The 21135-nt window shown below is 52.6% G+C and overlaps 4 protein-coding genes across 4 annotated transcripts; 3 read left to right on the top strand and 1 right to left on the bottom strand.

The window, feature by feature from the left end:
* Positions 1 to 6112: 6112 nt before the first annotated feature.
* On the top strand, positions 6113 to 10037 carry HSPA5 (heat shock protein family A (Hsp70) member 5). Its single transcript, XM_061352609.1, has 8 exons — positions 6113 to 6279; positions 6475 to 6706; positions 6979 to 7116; positions 7363 to 7475; positions 7555 to 7945; positions 8194 to 8431; positions 8650 to 8817; positions 9157 to 10037. Exons 1-8 carry the CDS (start codon positions 6161 to 6163, stop codon positions 9714 to 9716), a joined length of 1959 nt encoding a protein of 652 aa, XP_061208593.1. The 5' UTR covers positions 6113 to 6160; the 3' UTR covers positions 9717 to 10037.
* Positions 10038 to 10907: 870 nt separating this feature from the next.
* On the bottom strand, positions 10908 to 13315 carry RABEPK (Rab9 effector protein with kelch motifs). The gene is made up of 7 exons (XM_061352630.1): positions 13205 to 13315; positions 12986 to 13134; positions 12755 to 12907; positions 12460 to 12621; positions 11797 to 11946; positions 11473 to 11622; positions 10908 to 11262 (listed from the first exon to the last, which is right to left on the bottom strand). Exons 1-7 carry the CDS (start codon positions 13261 to 13263, stop codon positions 11000 to 11002), a joined length of 1086 nt encoding a protein of 361 aa, XP_061208614.1. The 5' UTR covers positions 13264 to 13315; the 3' UTR covers positions 10908 to 10999.
* PPP6C (protein phosphatase 6 catalytic subunit) lies at positions 13263 to 16616 on the top strand. The gene is made up of 7 exons (XM_061352631.1): positions 13263 to 13420; positions 13528 to 13623; positions 13704 to 13769; positions 14131 to 14272; positions 14854 to 14933; positions 15076 to 15285; positions 15813 to 16616. Exons 1-7 carry the CDS (start codon positions 13346 to 13348, stop codon positions 16059 to 16061), a joined length of 918 nt encoding a protein of 305 aa, XP_061208615.1. The 5' UTR covers positions 13263 to 13345; the 3' UTR covers positions 16062 to 16616.
* Positions 16608 to 20418, top strand: ARPC5L (actin related protein 2/3 complex subunit 5 like). The gene is made up of 4 exons (XM_061352632.1): positions 16608 to 16970; positions 17335 to 17407; positions 17718 to 17894; positions 19857 to 20418. Exons 1-4 carry the CDS (start codon positions 16618 to 16620, stop codon positions 19917 to 19919), a joined length of 666 nt encoding a protein of 221 aa, XP_061208616.1. The 5' UTR covers positions 16608 to 16617; the 3' UTR covers positions 19920 to 20418.
* The last annotated feature ends 717 nt before the right edge of the window (positions 20419 to 21135 follow it).

The following is a 21135-nucleotide window of genomic DNA, read 5'->3' as shown; positions in this document are numbered from 1 at the left end:
AAGAGGAGAATTGATTTGGAGCTGAACCACAGCAGGCTAATAAGTACCACCGTGTTGCCAACTATGAAAATCCACAGGATTCCTGTCGATCCACAGGAAGTCAACTGCATGGCAGCAGTTTTTACCCTTTGTAGAAGAAAAAGGGGTAAGCAGCTTTCCCATCTTTATAATCCTCCATAAAAATTAAACTTGATTGTTAGTGATTGCTGCTGAAATACATCTCTGTGAAGAGCAATGCCTCATTCCCTCCCACTGCCCACGATTACAAATGAACTATTCTGAGGCCAAGCACATGTAGCAAGCAACAGTGCAAACAACTTTGTCTTCACCTTAAATTTCTGCAGACATCTGAGCGCACTAGAGACGTAGTGCACATCTGAGCACACCAGAGATGTAGCGCACATCTGAGCGCACTAGAGATGTAGTGCACATCTGAGCACACCAGAGACGTAGTGCACATCTGAGCACACCAGAGATGTAGCGCACATCTGAGCACACCAGAGACGTAGTGCACATCTGAGCACGCCAGAGATGTAGTGCACATCTGAGCACGCCAGAGATGTAGTGCACATCTGAGCACGCTAGAGATGTAGTGCACATCTGAGCACACCAGAGACGTAGTGCACATCTGAGCACACCAGAGATGTAGCGCACATCTGAGCACACTAGAGATGTAGTTCAGCAGGCCTCGGACAGGCTCTGAAGAAAACTTGCAGCTCATAGCTGAGCAAGATACACACACCATTACTCTCTTCAGAGACTGATCCTATTAACACAGCCGGTCTTGGAAGAAGAAGCTATTGTACTGCTAACACATCCACAGGACACACATTGCCCCTCTCCAAAATCCTTCTTCCCTTATGATCAGTGTGAAAAGACAAGAGTTACATTCTCTGACCAGGCTATGCAACATTCACTCCATGCCAGCACTGGGGATGAGAGCTTTGGAAGCAATTAACCACAGCTGGTATTTGGTAACACACCAGAAAGGCAGCATTAGAGCAGAGCTGTAGTACCTCAGCTGGTACTAACTCCAGTATCAGTTTCTCGTAAATAAAAAGGTGCCTGTAATTACCCAAGTACCTGGTTTATGACTACCAGGCACCATTCCTGAAATAACAGATGTATGAACATAGTTGTATAAGGGAGACAGTTCAGGAAACTTGGGTACCCAGGAGTCCGCTGTGGCTGAAGTAGCTTTTGCTACGTGCAGATCACTTTTCAGCCTTAGCAATTGCCTTTTGATATGAAAACATTCCAGTTTCTTGTCAGTTATTTCACACCTATTTAGTAATCTACCAAAAGCTTAGCACAACAATTCAAGAACACATCAACAACAAAGATTGTGTGACTTGACAGATGTTTAGCCCGTTAACAGCGTGACACAAGTTTGTTCAGAATCAAAGACAGTCTATGCCTTTGATGAACATGGGACATAGACTGTTTCCTACATTTAAAAGTCCTGGAAAACACAACCTTTAACCTTTAGGTACTGAGGCCACTGTTCAAAGTACGTGGGTTTATACTGTGGCATATAGGAAAAAGCAACATCTCTATGAAGTATTTCTGCAATTCAGTTGGCAGAAAAGGGATTAAGTAAAGTAGTAAATACTGCCAGTACTCCAGATTCTCCTTCCTCCTCCTGCATTTCCTGCTCAGGGTTATTTGCTCCTCCTGAGTCTTGCTACACAAGACTTGACTTCCAAAGCAAGTTTGGGCAGATCTAATGTAGGCAGGGCAGGGCAAGGCAAAACTGAAATCACTCCATCTTACTGAAAATTAATTCCTAAGCAAGCTTGAATAGTTTCCATGCTAATTCACCCCACATGAACTATCTCTTTCATTAATACTTACAGAATAACTAGCAAGTCTTCTTTCTGTGCATAAGCTAACAGCCTATCTTCCAAAGCTGAGCTAAAAAAGTCCATTTCTCAGCAGGACAGTTCACCATGACCTAGGATTTACCCGCTCAACTCTCACGTTACAACACCCGTGATCTCAAAACACGCGTATGACATGCAAAACGCATTTCAATTTGCTGCAGTTCAACTATCTAATCAATATTAATAAGAAACTCATACCTCAAGTTTGTTTCTGCCCAGTTGCTGCTCTGCAGCTAGTCAGACACACTATCTATGCAAGCAAGACTTATGTGATAGGAGCACCTCATTTCTCATGCCCCTTAGGAGAACTTATCAGTAATGCACAGGCTACTAAATTATCTATTACAGCATTACCATCTTGCATAAAATAAAAGCATACAACTGTGCTAAAATCTGCTCCAATTGCTTGTGATGCTAGAAAGAGGAGCTCCCTTTAAGTAAGGAGTCATACTAATATTTAGTGAGAAGTGCAGAACTCAAAGCCCTCAAACTGACAAAAACAACCTGTTCCCAGCTACTCTTGAGAGTAGTCTCCTTCCTCATTGTCACACATCCCATCCATGCTCTGCCATAAACGGTAACTGCTACTGAACACAGAGTGTATTCTCCAGGTCCTGACAAATCTCACACCAAACCCTCATGTGGAGTATCTTAACTACTTCTTAAGTCCTCCAAAGAGAAGTCTGTTTCCTAAAGCCTCCATCCTGCTGCTTTTACAAAAGCAGGCTATTTCAGATCTCATGGACTGTCTGTGCTGTTCTCCCCTGCATCATCTTCAGATTGCAGCTTCTACTTGCAAGTCAACTGCATTGCCCACAAACACCAGCATTCTACCGACGGGTCAGTGTCACACGCTGGGTTTGAGAGCGCGATCCTTACAGCTCTCCTCTTTCAGAGCACAGTATCATGACTTTGCAAGAAAAAAGGCAGATACTTGCTTGACCGAGTTCTTCAGCACTAAGGGTCTAGTGGCAACAAAAAAGGGAAGTCCCAGTACTCCTCCAGCTACAAGTTTTAGACCTGCATCACACAAAAGCCTTAAAGAGGAGACGGCAGCGACGTTCACACCGAGCTACTTCGATAGCGACTCATTGCCCAATCCCACCCCACCGAGAGCGAAGAGGGCCCCAGCCGCCAAGTGCTCCGATTCTTGGAATACCTCCGCAAACCTCAAGAGCTCCCGGTTCGCAGACACTAACATGGCAGGTAGGACTGGCTCCGGGCCGGAGGCGGCTGGCGGGGCAAAAAGGCACCGAAACAAACCCCCAGAAGAGACCTCAGAGCCAACTTCTCCCAGTGCCCCCGTATACCCCGTACCTCCCCCCCACCTTCCCCGCAGTCAAAGATCGATAATCAGAGCCTACCTACCCACGGCCCGCTTCCCACTCGCTTCCCTGCAAAACCAAAAGGGTTTTGTCAGGCCCCGGGGCCTGGCCTCGCCTTCCTCCCGCTCCCCGCCCTCCTCCTCCTCCTCTTCACAGCAACGCGGAGCGGAGGGGCGGGGGGAAGTCAAGCGATGCCGCGGACACGGGGAAGGGGGGGGGGGGAACGAACGCGCTTGTACCCGGCCAGCGCCCGGCTCCTCCTCCTCCTCCTCCACCGCCGTCGCTGCCCGGCTCCCGCTGCGGCCCCGAGCCCGGCGCGGCACTGCGCAGGCGGCGGGCGGCGACGGACACCGCGCTCCTGGGACATGTAGTCCCATGGCCGGGGCCGGGGGGAGCGCGGGCCGACGGCGGAGCATCGCTCCGCCGTCGGCCCCACTCCGCCCGCCCCCGGCCCATGCCCCCTTGCATTACCCCATATCAGTCCGAGTCCTATCATCACTGCACAGCCCACTCAGCAAGGGATGCTCAAGCAGCACATTCACACTTCGTACCTCCCACTGCCTTTTCCTAAACTGACACAGTTACTGCTCGGAATTCCCTGATAAAAGGGAATGTTTTCTGTAGCTGAACTTTCAAGATAACACTGTAGAAACAACCGTGGCAAACGCAAATGTAACAAAGAAACACAAAGGCGCTGGCAAACTGTTAGGTGTGGTATGGTACAGATGTCTGGATTCCCAGCAGGAGCATGGAACACCGGCTATATTCACCTCATCCGTGCCCTGGAGAACAGTGGGAAATAAGCTCAGGGCCTGGAAGTATGAAACTGCTACACATACCCGTTGTCCTAAGAAGCAATAAAATGCCTACGTTATTTGGAGCTCTCAGGACACAAAGCCATGCCAGCACATAATTTTCCAAGGACTAAGCTCAGTAATTCCCATCAGACACCTCATGATGTTTAAAAGGAGAAAACCATAGAATATTTAGGGTTGGAAAGGACCATAAGATCATTCAGTTCCAACCCCCCTGCCATGGGCAGGGACACCTCACACTAAGCTATCTCACCCAAGGCCTTGAACACTGTCAGGGATGGAGCATTCACAACCTTCCTGGGCAACCCATTCCAGTGCCTCACCACCCTAACAGGAAAGAACTTCTTCCTTATATCCAATCTAAACTTCCCCTGTTTCAGTTTTAACCCATTACCCCTTGTCCTATCACTACAGTCCCTAATGAAGAGTCCCTCCCCAGCATCCCTATAGGCCCCCTTAAGAACCTGGAAGGCTGCTACGAGGTCTCCACGCAGCCTTCTCTTCTCCAGACTGAACAGCCCCAACTTTCTCAGCCTGTCTTCATACAGCTGAAAAATCAACTCAATGTCAATGCAATGCAGAGATAATTCCATTAAAAAATGACAACCACAAACAGATACAAAGGACACAAAATATACCTCAGAAACACCAGTATCAAGATAAAAATGGCATTTGCTGGGTGTGTGCTCAGTGCCAATATCTTTTGACAGTATCTCACCTCATAACTGTAAGAAATCCGGGCAGCTGTCAAACAAAAGCCATTTACACTCACAGAATGGTGCCTGAACACAGCGGTCTCTCTGTAACCACTGCTTTTTTATACTACAATCACTCGGGGTTATTTTTGTTAGATTTCACATCTGGTACCATCCAAAGTGAATGAGCAACTTTTAATTCCTCATCCTCCATCACTCCCCAATCACCCAAAGCTTCAGCTTTGGAGTTTCACAGTCATCATTTTTGCTCTTAAATGTGATTTTTAAAGGTAAGTAGATAAAATGACGTACAGACAAGGCCCTTACTGGCATGGGTAGTGCTGCCCTCGGCAATATGACTGCACTTGATCTTAAGGGTCTTTTCCAACCTAGCTGATTCTATGCCACATACACACATGACCACAGGCATGCAAGCCAACACGTGTCAGAGATGCACCTGGGCCTTTTCCCTACTTGAGACAGGGGCACATGGATGGATCCACGCTCCAAAGGCCCGCACCTTCCCCTTCCTATGGCCTTTCCCACCCCGAGAAGCCAAGGGGCTGATGTAACCCCTGCAGGCAGTTACATGGAGCGAGGCCGCGGTGACTCGGTGCAGACAATGATGGTTCACCAGGAGGTGAGCGTCTCCCGAGCACAGACCCCACTGCACCGCACACCCCAGGGCGCACCCGGGGAACGCCGCATCCCCTCAGCACCACCGCTCACGTTATCCCGTGTCCCAGCGCTCCCTCGGTGGCTCAGGGCCGGGGTGACGGGCACCGGTGTGCGGGTACAGCCTGTTCGGGGGGGGGGGGCTGGCCTCACCGGGCCACGATGCGGGTGCCCCGGGGCTGGAGGCTTCGCGGGACACGGGCCGCACCGCGCCCCCGCAATGGCAGGCTCCCGCCAACCGGCGCCGGTAACCATGGAAACTTCCAGAAAGTGGTGTGTCGTCCCCCCCCCCCCCCCAAATCAGTCCCTGGTCGAGGCCCTGGCCTCGCCATGACAGCCGCCCCCAGCCAATAGGCTCCTTCCGCTTGGCTCACGCTTCTCTGTTGATAGGCCCGCGCCGCCGGCGGGGTGAACCAATAAGGTGGCGAGAGGGGGGCGCGCCAGGCATGTCAGAGAGACAGCCTGACTCTCGCCAATCAAGGAAGGCCAGCTTAGTAGCAGCCAACCAATGGAGAAGCTCCAGCTAGGGCTGTGCTGCCAATGGCGAGCCTCCACGAAGGAGTAACGGAGGATATATAAGGGCGGGCGGTGCGGCCTGGCCGCTCAGCAGCAGTTGGGGTGCAGCGGGTCCGGAGGTCACGGTAAGAGGCAGCAGCGGCGCGGCCTAAGGGGCCTGGGCGGGGACGGGGAACGGAGCCGGGCGGCCCCGCGTGTGGCGCCTCCATTTTGTGACCAGCGGGTTCTCGCAGGAGCGGCGAGCGGTCGACATGAGGCGCGTCCTGTTGGCGCTGCTGCTGTTGGTGGGCGCCGCGCGGGCGGACGAGGAGGAGAAGAAAGAGGACGTGGGCACGGTGGTGGGCATCGACCTCGGCACTACCTACTCGTGGTACGTGGGGAACGGGCGCGGGGTGGGGGGGATAGAAGCCGGTTGGGTCCGTAGGCCCCCGGGGTGGGGGTGGGGGGGCTGCCGGGCTTGCGGGCCCCCGGAAGCGGTTGTGCTGTGGGGGGGGGGAAAGGGAGGAGCGGAAGCGGGGGTGCAGGCCCCGGCGCCGCCTGACGGTTCGGTTCCGTTGTCCCCCAGTGTGGGCGTCTTCAAGAATGGCCGCGTGGAAATCATCGCCAACGACCAGGGGAACCGCATCACGCCGTCCTACGTGGCGTTCACGCCCGAGGGGGAGCGTTTGATCGGGGATGCTGCCAAGAACCAGCTGACATCCAACCCTGAGAACACTGTGTTTGATGCCAAACGGCTAATCGGCCGCACTTGGAATGACCCTTCTGTGCAGCAGGACATCAAGTACCTGCCCTTCAAGGTGGGTCTGAGTACACGGGAGGTGGGGGGCCTACACCTTCTCTTAGAAGAGGCTACTGGGTTATGTTGCCCTTCTGGGCAGCTTTGTGGTTCCCTAGTTGTCCCCTCAGAGGGTTAGGGTGCAGGGATGTGGTGTACAGACAGCAGCTAGTGTGGAAGTTGTCTGTTAATACAAGCTTTGCTTAACTTTCAGAGGGAGAAGAACACTCGGGCAAGTAGGAGTCATTCTGTGAATGGCTGAATGGGTTGAACAGTATATATTGTGCTTTTCAGGTTGTTGAAAAGAAAGCCAAGCCCCATATTCAAGTTGATGTTGGAGGTGGGCAGACAAAAACCTTTGCGCCTGAAGAAATTTCTGCTATGGTCCTGACAAAGATGAAGGAAACAGCAGAGGCGTACTTGGGGAAGAAAGTAAGTTCATGAGTGCTACTACTAAGAATGCAAAGCCAGCAGCACTATAAAACTGAACATGGGTGGGTTGAATCCTAAATCTGCCTCATGCTGCTGGTCCCTACAGGTACCCAGTTGGGTGGGCTGAGCTGAAGGTGGGTTTTCACCTGTTAAGAACAGCGAGCTGCTTGTTGTGGGCATTGCTGTGGTTAATTACGAACTGTGTGCTTTTCTTCCTGTAACAAATTTGTATGTTTTACTCCTTAGGTTACACATGCTGTTGTTACAGTGCCAGCCTACTTCAATGATGCTCAGCGCCAGGCCACAAAGGATGCTGGGACTATTGCTGGGTTGAATGTGATGCGCATCATCAATGAGCCGTAAGTGTTCTGACCCCTCCTGCCCACTGCTGGGGGAGAGGTGGTCCCAGTGTCCTCAGTTTGGTTGTTCCCTGTACAGAACAGCTGCTGCCATTGCTTATGGATTGGACAAGAGAGAGGGCGAGAAGAACATCCTTGTGTTTGACTTGGGTGGTGGAACTTTTGATGTCTCCCTCCTCACCATTGATAATGGAGTCTTTGAAGTTGTGGCTACTAATGGTGACACTCACCTGGGTGGAGAAGACTTCGACCAGCGTGTTATGGAGCACTTCATCAAGCTTTACAAGAAGAAAACTGGGAAAGATGTCAGGAAGGATAACAGAGCAGTGCAGAAGTTGAGACGGGAAGTGGAGAAAGCCAAGAGAGCCTTGTCATCCCAGCACCAGGCTAGGATCGAAATAGAATCCTTCTTTGAAGGAGAGGATTTCTCAGAGACTCTCACTCGAGCCAAGTTTGAGGAGCTGAACATGGTAAGTTTAGAAAGGCAGAGTTCCCTTGCCTCAGCTTTAGATTGGAGACCTGCAAATGTGCAGTGACCCTGCCCTTTGGAGTATAAATAACTTCCTGCTTGCACTGCAAAGTGGGCAGCTGGGGCTATGTGTTAGTGACAGCTGAGATCTCATCAGGCTGGTCAGGAGCCAGCTGATGTTTATCATGCTCTGTAACTGGGGACTAGACATGGGGCAAAGAGCCTTACAGTCCTGTCTGATCTTCCCAGGACCTGTTCCGTTCCACTATGAAACCTGTTCAGAAAGTTCTGGAAGATTCTGACCTGAAGAAGTCTGATATTGATGAGATTGTGCTTGTTGGTGGCTCCACTCGCATCCCCAAAATACAGCAACTAGTTAAAGAGTTCTTCAATGGGAAAGAGCCTTCTCGTGGCATTAATCCAGATGAGGCTGTTGCCTATGGTGCTGCTGTCCAGGCTGGTGTCCTCTCTGGGGACCAAGATACAGGTAATGACCCCTTTACTGTTATCCAGGGGAATGCTGACTGAATACATGTGTTATGGACATGGGATATGTGTTATGGACAAGTGCAGGAGGACTCATTTTGTTTCCAGTCCTTGGAAGTTTTATGCCTCTGAGGCCTCAGGATGCTGGTTGCAGTGATGGGCTCTTGTGTTTCTTTCCAGCTGAATTTGTGTCATGTTCTTACCCTTGATCTGTTACAGGTGACTTGGTGCTCCTTGATGTCTGTCCCCTGACACTTGGCATTGAGACTGTTGGAGGTGTAATGACTAAACTAATCCCAAGGAATACTGTTGTTCCCACAAAGAAGTCTCAGATCTTCTCCACAGCTTCTGACAACCAGCCCACTGTGACCATCAAGGTCTATGAAGGTGAGTGTCGCCCATGATGGCCCATGTGGCAGCTGGAATATGTCTGTAAGATCCCAATATAAGCAGCTGTCTTAAAAGGCTGTAGGTGTTTCCTAGACACTCATGGATTCTGCCCTCATAGAGGAGGGCTTGGTACAGTGGTAGCTTTCTGAAGTGGCTCTGATCAAGCTGCTACACCTGCATCAGAAGCTGTTAATGGAACTTTTCATGTTTTTCCATGGCTGCATTCCAGCTGCAGGAGGTGCCTGGACAGATGTTGGGCTGGCATCAAAACCACCCTTACAAGAGCGCAGTTCACAGCTTTGCAAGGTACAAACCATGTCTCATTGTGTCTTCCAGGCGAGCGTCCCCTCACCAAGGATAATCATCTTCTGGGAACTTTTGATCTCACTGGAATCCCTCCTGCCCCTCGTGGTGTCCCCCAGATTGAAGTTACCTTTGAGATAGATGTGAATGGGATCCTCCGTGTCACAGCTGAGGACAAGGGCACTGGGAACAAGAACAAGATCACCATTACAAATGATCAGAACCGGCTCACACCAGAAGAGATCGAGAGGATGGTGAATGATGCTGAGAAGTTTGCTGAGGAAGACAAGAGGCTGAAAGAGCGCATTGATGCCCGCAATGAGCTGGAAAGCTATGCCTATTCCCTGAAGAACCAGATCGGAGACAAAGAGAAGCTGGGGGGTAAGCTGTCCTCTGATGACAAGGAAACAATAGAGAAAGCAGTGGAGGAGAAGATCGAGTGGCTGGAGAGCCATCAAGATGCAGACATTGATGACTTCAAAGCAAAAAAGAAGGAGCTGGAGGAGGTTGTTCAGCCAATTGTTAGCAAGCTCTATGGCAGCGCTGGCCCTCCCCCTGGTGATGAGGAAGCAGCAGAGAAGGATGAGTTGTAGACACTGGCACCTCCGAATGTTGTTGTGTATATATTGGACTAAGGAACACTTGTTTAAAATATTGAACTCTTAATTTGGAATGTAACATTGAATCTTCACTCGTGAGTGGAGCTGGAAACGCTAGCCCGAAGTGGCTGTATACTGCTTTTGTTAGCAGTTGCTTGATGTCTGGGGAGGGAAGGGGCCTGGGGGGGAGTGTAAATGCAAATGGGTGTAGAGGTATTGGCAGTGGAACGTTCTATTTAACAACGCGGTCATGTGAGCTTGGTGTAGAGCTTTTCTACCTGAAGTGACCACAATAAATTTGTTATTTACACTGTACTCTGCTCTAGCTCTGTTTGTTACCAGTTCTAACCAGGTCATGGACTGTCCTGAACCATGGGCTTCAAACCCTCCAAGGTGAGCAGATGGTAGCAGCCCTACCCTCCCCCTCGGGTGGGATTTACACTTACTTCACCCCTCCCTTGCAGCTCCTCTGGGTGGAATGGGGACTCTGAAGTGTGGTGGTGCACATTAACCTCTGTGTGATCTTTACAGATCCTTATAATAGGGAGGGACCACTTAGTAACTGCTGATGGGGCTGGTCTCTGCAGTTCTCCTGCAGTGCTGCCTGCACTGGAGGTATGCATGGGCAGGAAATACAAGATGAGCTGCACTTCCCTGCATCCTAGAACTAGGCTTAAGGGCTTTAATGGGTCTCATGGGCCATAATGGACCTATTTTCTGAACACTCAAATGTTAATTTCAAAATTTTCTTAAAAGCCTAATAAGAACTCAGTCTCCCCTACTTAACCATAATCCTTATCCCAGCCATGGGCTGAGGTAAACTGAGTTCAGCAGGAGCTTTTGTGGTAGCTGCGCTAACACCTCAAAACCATTCAACAATTCACCTTTTCCTTGGTGTGGGGGTCACTTTCTCTCGTTTTCAAAACTGACAGTTCCATTCCAGATCATCCTCCCAAAAGCCTGTTCCCTGGTAACACTGTGCCTCTGCAGTGAACTGTGTTCTGTAGCCACCCGCATGTGAGCTGCTTGGAAAGCCACCCTGCTATGGTGTGAGTCCTTCCAGGCTTTCAAACTCCAGCAACCTCAAGCCCCAGTGGATGAAGCTTCCCTGCAGCAGCTGCTCTCCCTGGGTCCAGCAGGATCATGCACCATGCCTCGGGGTGGGTGTTAGCAGAGAGCCATCCATTTGAGGGTAAGAACTTCTTTATTGCCAAGAAGTAACCCGACAGTATAAAAGTGTGTAGAAAAGGCTGGTGCTGTGCAGGAGCACAGCTCTGCTATTCAATCAGACTGACAATGCAGTCACTGTAGATCTCCCCCTGGGTGTCCATCCCACCAAATACCAACAGCAGATGCACAGCTGTGGCCCCAGCATGCTCCTCATCCTGGCTCTTCAGCAGGGGACCAGCTGTGGCTTCCCCAGTAGCAGCTCCTGTGTGTTCACTCTTCCCGGCCTGCCAGGGAATGACACACATGGCATGGTCCAGCCTCCCAGCAGGCAGAGGGGCATCAAACTGTAGGAGTGTCCACTGCTGCTTCTCTGCAGTGCAAAAACACAATGCACACCTTTAAATGTACATTCACAGCCTTAGAGAGCACCGTGGGGCACCCACCATGCATTGGACTGGTTCTCAATGTAACTGCAGGGTACTGACAGTAGATACCGGGGGTGAAGGCTGGGAGCAGAGGGGTAACATGTTCTCCAGCTGAGTAGCATTTATTGTTGTGCAGCTGGGCGAAGCCTCCCTACCTGTGTGATACTTGTATGTAGTGTTCAGCGTCCCCTCTGGACCTATGCCACCAAAAATGTACAAGTGGTCTTTAAACACAGCTGATGAGTGGGATGCTCGTCCTCCTGGGATGTCACCGGTGGCTGGTACCTTAACCCACCTCATGTCAGCTGGTGGAAAAAGAACACAGTTGTGGTTATGCGTTATAAAATCCCCACAAGTTTTGTTGTTTTAAGCAAGTTGGGTAATTGGAGCACTTCAGAGCTGATCTTGCAGGATAAAGGTCCCCCAAATCCAAACCCATCCTGCAGCAGCATCACTCTGGTACCTCTGTCCATACTCACTTGTATCGATGCAGAACAGGTCATTGTAAAAAACATCCCCAGCTAAACCTCCATGGATGAAGAGTTTGGTCCCAACTGCAACCACAACGTGTCCGTGCCGAGGAGAAGGGGGGTCACCGTGAGTATCTGGCTGGGACCAGGTCAGGGTGGCTGTAAATGGAGCACACGTGTAAGGAAGAAAACCCCAGTGCTTCCCAAGGAAGTGCTTCAGCAGGGTTGGAGAGGAGTTTGTGATATCAAAGACCAAGCATCATGGCCCCACTGGAGCTCTATGTGCTTTTTTGGTCACCCAGTAGCAGGGCAGATTAATTCAAACTGGAAAGCAAACCCATCCTGGTCCATGCAGGGCTGGAAGAATGAATACGGCAGCACAGGATGATGCCACCATGGAAAGGAACTGGCTATTGGGAAAATGGGACCAACCACTCCCATATCCCACGATGCTCCTCATCCCAGAGCTTTATGCTGCTGCTTTAGCCCAAACTCCCAGTGCCTACACAGAGACCAGTGCAGTGAGGAACACTCGCCCATCCATTTAACCTCGCAGCCAAAGCAGGGGCCTGACGTTTCTATGGCTTTGACAATCTGAAATGCAGAGCTCCGGTTCAACAGAGGCTGAGTTCTGCCCTTTGCCATAAGGGCCCTTTATGTGTCCAGAGGTACCTGTGTCAAACACGTGAAGCCGCTGATCTCTGACTGGTTCTGCTCCTTTCTCTCCCCCTCCGAACACGTACAGGCACTCCCCTACCGCTGCTGAGGACGTGTGGAAGGTCCGAGGAAGTGGCTGCTCCCCGCTCACTTCAGGGCTCTCCCAGGTTCCTATTTCTAATGAAGACACTGATTAACAAAGCCCTCCCCAGGGAACAGGCACCACGCTCCGCTCCCATCCCAAGCGATGGCACCACCCGACCCCCCCCTCCCCGCGCCCTGCACCGGCTCCGCGCCCTCGGTCACTCACCCGGGTCCAGCACCTGGACGCAGCTCCGGTTCCCCGCGGGGTGGGCGCCTCCGAAGACCCAAACCCTTGGGGTCCCAGCGGCGGGCAGGAACGTGGCGTGCTCATAGCGCGGCCTCAGCCCGCTCCAGCCGGCAGGGGCCCATCGGAGCGCGCCTGCGGGCACCGGACAGCGCGGTCAGCACCGGCCCCGCTGCGCCCCCGGCCCGGCCCGGCCCCGGTGCCGGCCCTCACCCAGCTCCACGAAGTGCGCGTCCGCGAATGCACCGGCGGGGTCGGCTCCGCCGAGGATCAGGACGCGGCCGGTGCCGCAACCGGGAAGGAGAACGCAGCCGTGTCCCACACGGCCGCAGGGCCGCTCCCCCTGCGGCGACAGCCGGTACCTGCGGGAGGGGGGCAGCGCTCAGCCGGGGCCGCCCCGCGCCGGGCCCGCCCCCCTCCCGCCCCGCTCACCACTTGCCCCGCTGCGGGCGGCGCCCCGGCTCCAGCGGCGGCAGCGATCGGGGCCCCATCGCCGGGGAAGCGGAAGCGGAACGCGGGGCACGTCCGCTGGCGTCGGCGGCCCCGCTTCCGGCCCTGAGCCGCCGTCCCAAGATGGCGCCGCTGGATCTGGACAAGTACGTGGAGATCGCGCGGCTCTGCAAGTACCTGCCCGAGAACGACCTCAAGGTGCGGCCGCGCCGGGCGGGCGCCGGGGCCGGGGCTGGGCCGGGCCGGGGGTCCCGGTGGGTGCCGGTAGGTGCCGGGTCCGGCGCTGACCCGCTCTCCTCCCGCAGCGCCTCTGTGACTACGTGTGCGACCTGCTGCTGGAGGAGTCCAACGTGCAGCCCGTCTCCACGCCCGTCACGGTCTGCGGGGACATCCATGGGCAGGTAACGGCGCCGCCGCTCGGCCGCCCCGCGCCCCCGCCGCCGACCGGGGCCGGCCCTCAGGCCTCCGCTTCCCTCCGCAGTTCTACGACCTGTGCGAGCTGTTCCGGACCGGCGGGCAGGTCCCTGACACCAACTACATCTTCATGGTACGTGGTGCCGGCCCCCCCTGCCCCGTCAGGTGCCTCCGGACCCGGTTTAACGGTTGAGTCCCACCGGGTTCACCCGGCAGCGCTGCCTTGGCCTGTGCTGTCGGGGCTCATTGTGTTGAGTCTGAGCTCTGCAGCGGGCAGCATCCCCCGCCATCGTGAGGGGTGGCCTGGGGCCCACTGGGTCTTGGGTTGGGGCAGCCTTGGGTGACCACAGGCAAACTTGAAACTGAGTGACCAAAGAGCATGGATCTGATGGATCCTGGCTTCCCTTCGGTGCTGGGGTGTTTCCACGCTGTGGATGGTTTTAACACTGCGTTTTGCCTGTTTCTCCCTTTATGACTGTGTTTTTGACTTGCAGGGTGACTTTGTAGATAGAGGTTATTATAGTCTTGAGACTTTCACTTACCTGCTTGCACTAAAAGCTAAGTGGCCCGATCGTATCACACTGTTGCGAGGCAATCACGAGAGCAGGCAGATAACACAGGTGTATGGATTTTATGGTGAGTCTTTATCCAAACGATTTGTGAATGGGGGCGGACGCGTAATTCCCTTGGGAGCCCTCTTGGAAGCAGCACTGCCTTGGGTGTTCCTGGGAGCAGAGGGGAAGTGGGCTCCCATCATTTGTTAATGTGATCATTGTGTGTGTGAAGTAGAATGTCATTTTGTCCAGGTCCCACTGCTCTTGCCCTCTGGTATCTGTGTTTTCTGGTGCCACATTCATTTGTAGAGCACAGTCACACAGGATGCGCTTTGCTCTCCTGTTCTACGCAAAGCCATGATGTTACTGTACAGCCCCTTAAACCCCTTCTGGTTCAGGTTCCCACCTCAGTTCTGTGTGAATCTGCTGCTTGAAGCCCTGGGCTGCTCTCACTGAGGGTCAGTCCCCAGTGGAAGTATTCTCTGCTGTGCTACATGAGACCCTGTTTTCCCTGTGTCACTTGGAAAGCAAAGCCCAGCAGGATCCAGTGTCCATTCCCTACGGGGCTCTGTCACAGGCCTGACCTTGCAGGTTCTGCTGTCAGTGTTCACCTCTGGTCTCTGAACGCGTTCTGATCATTTAAGGGATTTCTCTGTTTAACAGATGAGTGCCAAACCAAATACGGAAATGCTAATGCTTGGAGGTACTGCACCAAAGTCTTTGACATGCTCACGATAGCGGCTGTAAGTGAAGCACCACGTTCAGAACACACAACAGGCTGTCTAAATGGGAGCGCTGGAATCGGTGACCTTGACGGGTCACAGGGCTGGCATTGGGGTGGATTAGTGTGCTGAGTGTCTCGGATTTGTCTTCCTTTTGCTGCAGTTGATAGACGAGCAGATCCTCTGTGTGCACGGTGGCCTCTCTCCAGACATCAAGACACTTGATCAGATTCGAACCATTGAACGTAATCAAGAAATTCCTCACAAAGGCGCCTTCTGTGACCTGGTCTGGTCTGACCCAGAGGACGTGGACACATGGGCCATCAGCCCACGAGGAGCGGGCTGGCTCTTCGGGGCGAAGGTGACGAATGAGGTAATGATGCTGCCATGTGCAGCACAAAGTGACTGCAGGTATGAGAGCAGCTGAAGCGTTCAGCTCAGTTCGGTGCTTACCGTGTCAGTGGATGGGTTGAGGGTACCACAGGGTGATAAGCTTCCCATTTAAGATAGCTGCAAACAAGTCATGGCAGTGGAGTGTTTGGAAAGATGTGCCATGTGAGCCAGATGTGGTGATGCCCATCTGTATTTTAAAGAGTAATGCAGGGAGACTCAGGAGTATCACGGGGGTTTGTGCAGAAGCTTCTTTAAGGATTTAGGAGAACAAAACCACCATTTCTCTTCAAAATCCTTAATTTTGGTACTGTGGAGAATGGTGAGCTTAGTGTCAGGGCTAATCCATGCTGACCCTCCCTAACCTCTGTGTCAGCCCTGTTATGAATACTGCACTCATGGCATGCGTTGCCTCCACGTCCTTTTTGCAGCACACTGTGGCACGGCTGAGCCGCAGCTCAGTGCACAGGGAAGCTCAGTGGAGTCTGACCTCCCTTTTTGCCTTTGCAGTTTGTCCACATCAACAACTTAAAGCTCATCTGCAGAGCGCACCAGCTGGTCCATGAAGGCTACAAATTCATGTTTGATGAGAAGTTGGTAACGGTATGGTCCGCTCCAAACTACTGCTACCGCTGTGGAAATATCGCCTCAATCATGGTCTTTAAAGATGTAAATACAAGAGAACCAAAGCTATTCCGTGCAGTCCCGGATTCAGAACGTGTAATTCCTCCCAGGACAACCACGCCGTATTTCCTCTGAGGCCTCTCCCCGCCTGCTGCCTCCCTCCTCCCCTGTACCGTCCCCTTTACAATATACTTTTTATCGAGCACTTTGCTGCTGAAATGCTGCCTCTTGCCTTTTTTATTGTTAAGTTATCTAAATTTATTGTGTACGATGGTGTCTGTAGCAAAGTTGGTTTGGTTTTATTTCCCCTTTACCTTTAGATTCATTTCAGAGTATTTGTAACACGCCCTTGAGAGTTATACTACTGCATGTCGTTCTCGCGCGTTTCGGGGTGTAGCTGAGCCATTCCCGCAGCTCCGGGCGGAAAGCGCCTCGCTCCCGGCGGGTTCCCCTTCCCTTTGGTAAGTTTTAAAGGAAATTTCAGCAGCAAAGTTCCTGCCTGATGCTGTGACGGGGTTGTGCGTCCCGTCACCGCTTGTTTTACGTGGATACCGTGGCCAGAAGGGCTGTTTTTCCCTGTCCCCACATCCCCCGGGGTTATTTTGTTTTCCGTAGATCCCGGTTCCAAACGCACCGACCTGCTACAGCGCTGGGGTTTGTACATTAAAATCATTGTTCTGACTTTTTCCAGATGCTGTGTGTTTGTGCCGTATCGCGATGTACCATTCTCCCCCCGTCCATCCATCCATCCATCTATCCATCCCTCCATCCCCGGGGCGGGTACCGCCGCATCAGCCCGCCCCGGGTCCCGCCTCCTCTGCCCGGGGCAGGGCTCCCCCGGTCGTTCCGGTTCCGGGGTGGGTGCGGGTCTGGGTCCAGTTCCGGGGCGGGCCGCGGCGGAGGCATGGCGCGGAGCACGCTGTCCTCCCGCTTCCGCCGCCTCGACATCGACCAGTACGATGAGAACCGCTTCGTGGAGGAGCCCGAGGAGGCGGCGGCCGCTGAGCCCGACGCCGGGCCCGAGGTGGAGGCGCTGCTGAGGCAATATCCTTGGGGAGCGGGGCCGGGGCGGGAGGACGGGCCCCGGTGGCACCCGGGGACGGTCGCGGAGGCGCCGCCGCGTTCTCGCTCGTTCGTAGCCGAGAGCTTGCGCTGCGGGCGGGGGAGCGGCCCCTGGAGCGCCCCGCTCGGTCTCGTTGCAGACCCTCGGGCTTTCACCTTCACCGGGAGCTGCCGGTGGAGTCACAGAATCCCAGCCTGGTCTGGGATGAAGGGGCTTTAAATCCCATCCAGCTCCAACCCCTGCCACGGGCAGGGACCCCTTCCACTGGAGCAGCTTGCTCCAAGCCCTGTGTCCAACCTGGCCGTGAGCACTGCCAGGGATGAGTCCTTGACTTCTGTGCCGCACAGGGGATGCGCTGCGAGCCTTCCACACCGCCATCCGGAGCAGCCCCGCCAACATGAAGAGCCAGGCCATGAAGGTACTGGGCAGGGCAGGGATGTGGTCTCAGTGGTGGAGCCCTGGGAAGTGGTGTGATGCCGTGGTGTTATCCCAGAGATCCCCTCAGCACCCCTGCGCTGTTCCTGAGTGACACAGCGGTGTGCTGTGCATGCAGTCCCCATGTATTCACCCTTTCCTTCTACTCACTCCTGAATCCCGAGGTGAAATATGTCACCTACACAGCCTGCAGTGTAGCCACCAGCCCTCAGCATCCACTGTTGAACACAAGTCTAGGGATCATTTCCGGCTTTGCTGGTTCTCATGTTGTTCTCCTTTCCTTGTCTTCACAGGAGCAGGCCCAGGGAACCATGCTTAAAGTCCTCACATCTTTTAAAAGCAGTGAAATAGAACAAGCAGTGAATTCCTTAGACAGAAACGGCGTTGACTTGTTAATGAAGTACATTTATAAAGGATTTGAAAAGCCAACAGAAAACAGCAGTGCAATATTACTGCAGTGGCATGAAAAGGTACGTGTCTGGTGCGCGCCCGGCTCAGCAAGTGGAAGGAGCAGTGGTGAGAGCAGCAGATGATGGCAGGGACTCATCCCCAAGGAGCACAGCAACTGCGGTTTCTTTTTGGTCTCTTCGAGGTTGGACTTTAAGCAGTTGCTTGTAGTTCAAGTCTTTAACCCCAGCCAGGGGAGAGGTGAGACATGGGGCAGGGCAGTGGCTTCTTCTGTGGCCAGCCCCACCGAGGGGACAGAGCTGGAGCTGAGGAGGTGATGGTTAAGCAGTGCAGGGGCAGCGTCCCTTTGAAGCTGGGTGCTTGGCAAAGGGGGTGCTCAGGCCTGGTTGTTTCCATCAGCTGAAGGCTGCTGGCAGCACATGCCACAGCTCAGAACCGGATTTAGTAACAGGAGAGGCTTTGGAGATCCAAGCAGATTCCACTGGGATCCGGAGCCGTCCTCTCGTGTTTCTGTGCAGTGCCTGTTGCGGGAGGGGAGGGTGGGATGTGTTCACCAGCTGAGTGCTGGGCACCCCGGGCAGGATTCCAAGTGAAATCTGCCCCAGCTTGCAGTGGTTTTATCTATAGCACCAGCTGTCAGTGCTCCTCCTTGGAAAACTGATCCATAGGAACACTGCAGCTCCCTGTAACATAGAGGTGCTGCTAATGCTGGTCCATCACATGATACGGGTGTTTTTCTGTGGTGTGTAAGGACAGAACTTGTTCAGGTTGAGTCCAGCTGCTGGCAGCTGTCACTGGCTTTACAAGACCTTGACAGGGCAGGAGGCAGTTCCTCAGGACACAAAAGAACAGGTTTCTGCTTGGTTATTTTGACTTTTTTTCCTGCTGTTTCCACTGGAGCCTGTTTTCAGGTAACCACGGGTGGGTGCTGCCAGTGTGCAGTGTTACACAACACCACCCTGACTGGAAAGGTGACAGTGCTCAGAGCACGTAGGCACACGTACAGCATCCCGTCCTCTTTGTGTAGAAGGGAACCAGGCAGGTCTGAAGTGGGCTGGGCAGGGCTTACACCCTGGCTGGTGCTCTGCTGCTTGGCACTACCGGTAGGACGTGTGGCTTGCTCAGAGAGGCGTCAGCTCTCGGCAGTTGTACCAGTCTGTCCTCTGGAAAAGGGCTGTTGTCCCCATGCTGATCAGGTCTGGGAAGTTGGGAATGTTCACTTGCCGCAGTGTGAGCAGGTTCTGCTCCAGATGGATGCTTTGTGTTCCTGTTCCCTAACACAGCGAGGTGCTGCGGACTGTCGGTCGCTGTTCTCATTTCAGACTGTAAAACTCACACTTGAATGATGTCTGCAGAGTAAATGCCTCATTTTAAGCAGTCAGCTTTAATACTTAGTTTTTTACCATCGTATCCATCTGCAGATGAAATGGGAGGGGCCTTTTCTCCTTTCCCACTGAGGGATATGGGAGGTGAGACATTCTGCATTGTCAGAGGCATGTGACACCAGGATCCTTCTCTGCATCCAGCAGGGAGTTGGATTTTGGAGTCATTTCCCTTCAGATTTAGTGGTTTTGGGCTATTAAATTATTGTGTTTGGTTTTGTCTGCCCTTCAGTACTTTGGTTCTTACATCACAGAGTACCTATATAGAATATTACTGTAAAGGCACTGCAGTAATTTGGGTCAGAGATCACTCTCATTTGTATTTACTGCTGGAGCAGTCATACGGAGAGCAGCACTGTTCCTGAGCCTTGCGGGCTGCAGGGCAGTGTGGTTTCATCCTGACACTGCACAGTGGTTTAGTACCTAAACAAAATGGCTTAAAATGTCTGTAGTGGTCACACGTGCTAGCAAAATAGATTTTCCCCAATTAACTGCTGAAGACCTGAGAGCAAAAGAAGGGGTGAAAAGTTAAGTTTTTAGAGAAGAGCCGTAAACTCTTCTGTTATTAAACACTTGATTGTTCTTTTAAGATGCCTTTTGCAGTGACTCTGTGTAACCTCTCTCCTTTTCCCATCCCCACAGGCATTAGCAGTAGGTGGACTAGGGTCCATAGTAAGAGTTCTTACAGCAAGAAAGACTGTTTAAAAGACTATTAACTTGAACCAAGACGACGATCAGTTTTGGACTCGGAAGAAGGAATGAGCTGAAATTACACTGGCCCATCTTTATTAGAGATTGCAATCTACTGAAATAACTGTGGAAACCTCTTGGAATGCTTTTAACCTTAAAGGTGGGGGCATAGTAAAGGTATTCCTGCATATTCCAACTATCACATACAGGAGCCAAGACATTCTCCTGATCCCTCTATAAAAGGCAGAGAGATGGCACACTCCTGCCTCCTATTACTGTAATAGAACAGGTATTTTCAGATGCTGCTTTATCCAAGCGTGGTGAGACAGAATCCTGCGTGTGCTGCTGATTCACGAGGTAGCTGTGGCCTGGGCAGATGCAAGACCCTGACAGCTTGTGGGCGGGAGAAGTGGTTGGTGCAATGGTGGTTGCATACTGGACGGACTAGTTGGACCGTGGGGTTGGTTTCAGTGTAAAGTGCCTGCTGCATCAATAAAGCTCTTGGATCACACGAGTTAAAGTAATTTGGTTTTCACTAAATCTAACACTTCCTCAGAAGCAGGCCAGCACTGCAGGAGTTCTAAGCTAAGCGTGCACCCTTGCATGAATGCTCTTTACCTGTTTAGAGAACTATCCTCAAATCCAACTCCCTGGCTGCAGGGAGTGAGGCCAAGCTCAGCTGTTCCCATCAAGGCTTCTAAGTGACAGTGAATGTAAAACAATCACCCCTGGTTTGACTTTCATATTCTTGACAGTTTAGGATGGACAAAATACTTCAGAACTTACTGTTTCTGTATTAGTGTGTCCTCACCTTCTGAAGGACTGAAGTGTAGCAAAATGAGCTGAGTCAGTGAGCACAGAGGTTTTAACCTTGATTTGTCCAGACACAAACCACTGCTGTCTCCAGCATCAGTTATAGCAAGAGCACTGGGGTTTGCCTGGCAAAGTTATCTGCTTTTTGGCACAAAGGAGCCTACTCCACATGAAGCAGCTGCTCCAGCCCCTACTCCACTCAGTCTGTGCTTTTATCAGCTGCTAGAAGTGCAGCAGCAGCTGTGAAAGATGATTTCAGGAGGCAGAAGCTCTCTGCCTCATTCCTGGCGTTATCTCCCCATGAGAAACAGGCCTTAATGACGTGGCACACCCGTGCTTACCCTGGGCAGAAGGTGGGGTTTGTTTCATGCTCTAAAAGGCTCTCAATTTTAAATAGCTAAAGCAGCCCAGTGGAGAT

Source organism: Neopsephotus bourkii, unplaced genomic scaffold (genome assembly GCF_033783945.1).
Source record: "Neopsephotus bourkii isolate Nb327-2 ecotype Australia unplaced genomic scaffold, CSIRO-AGI_Nbou_v1 NB_659, whole genome shotgun sequence".
NCBI classification, from domain to species: domain Eukaryota; kingdom Metazoa; phylum Chordata; class Aves; order Psittaciformes; family Psittacidae; genus Neopsephotus; species Neopsephotus bourkii.
The sequence above is the reverse complement of the archived record's forward strand: the minus strand, read 5'-3'. Positions and strand labels throughout refer to the sequence as shown.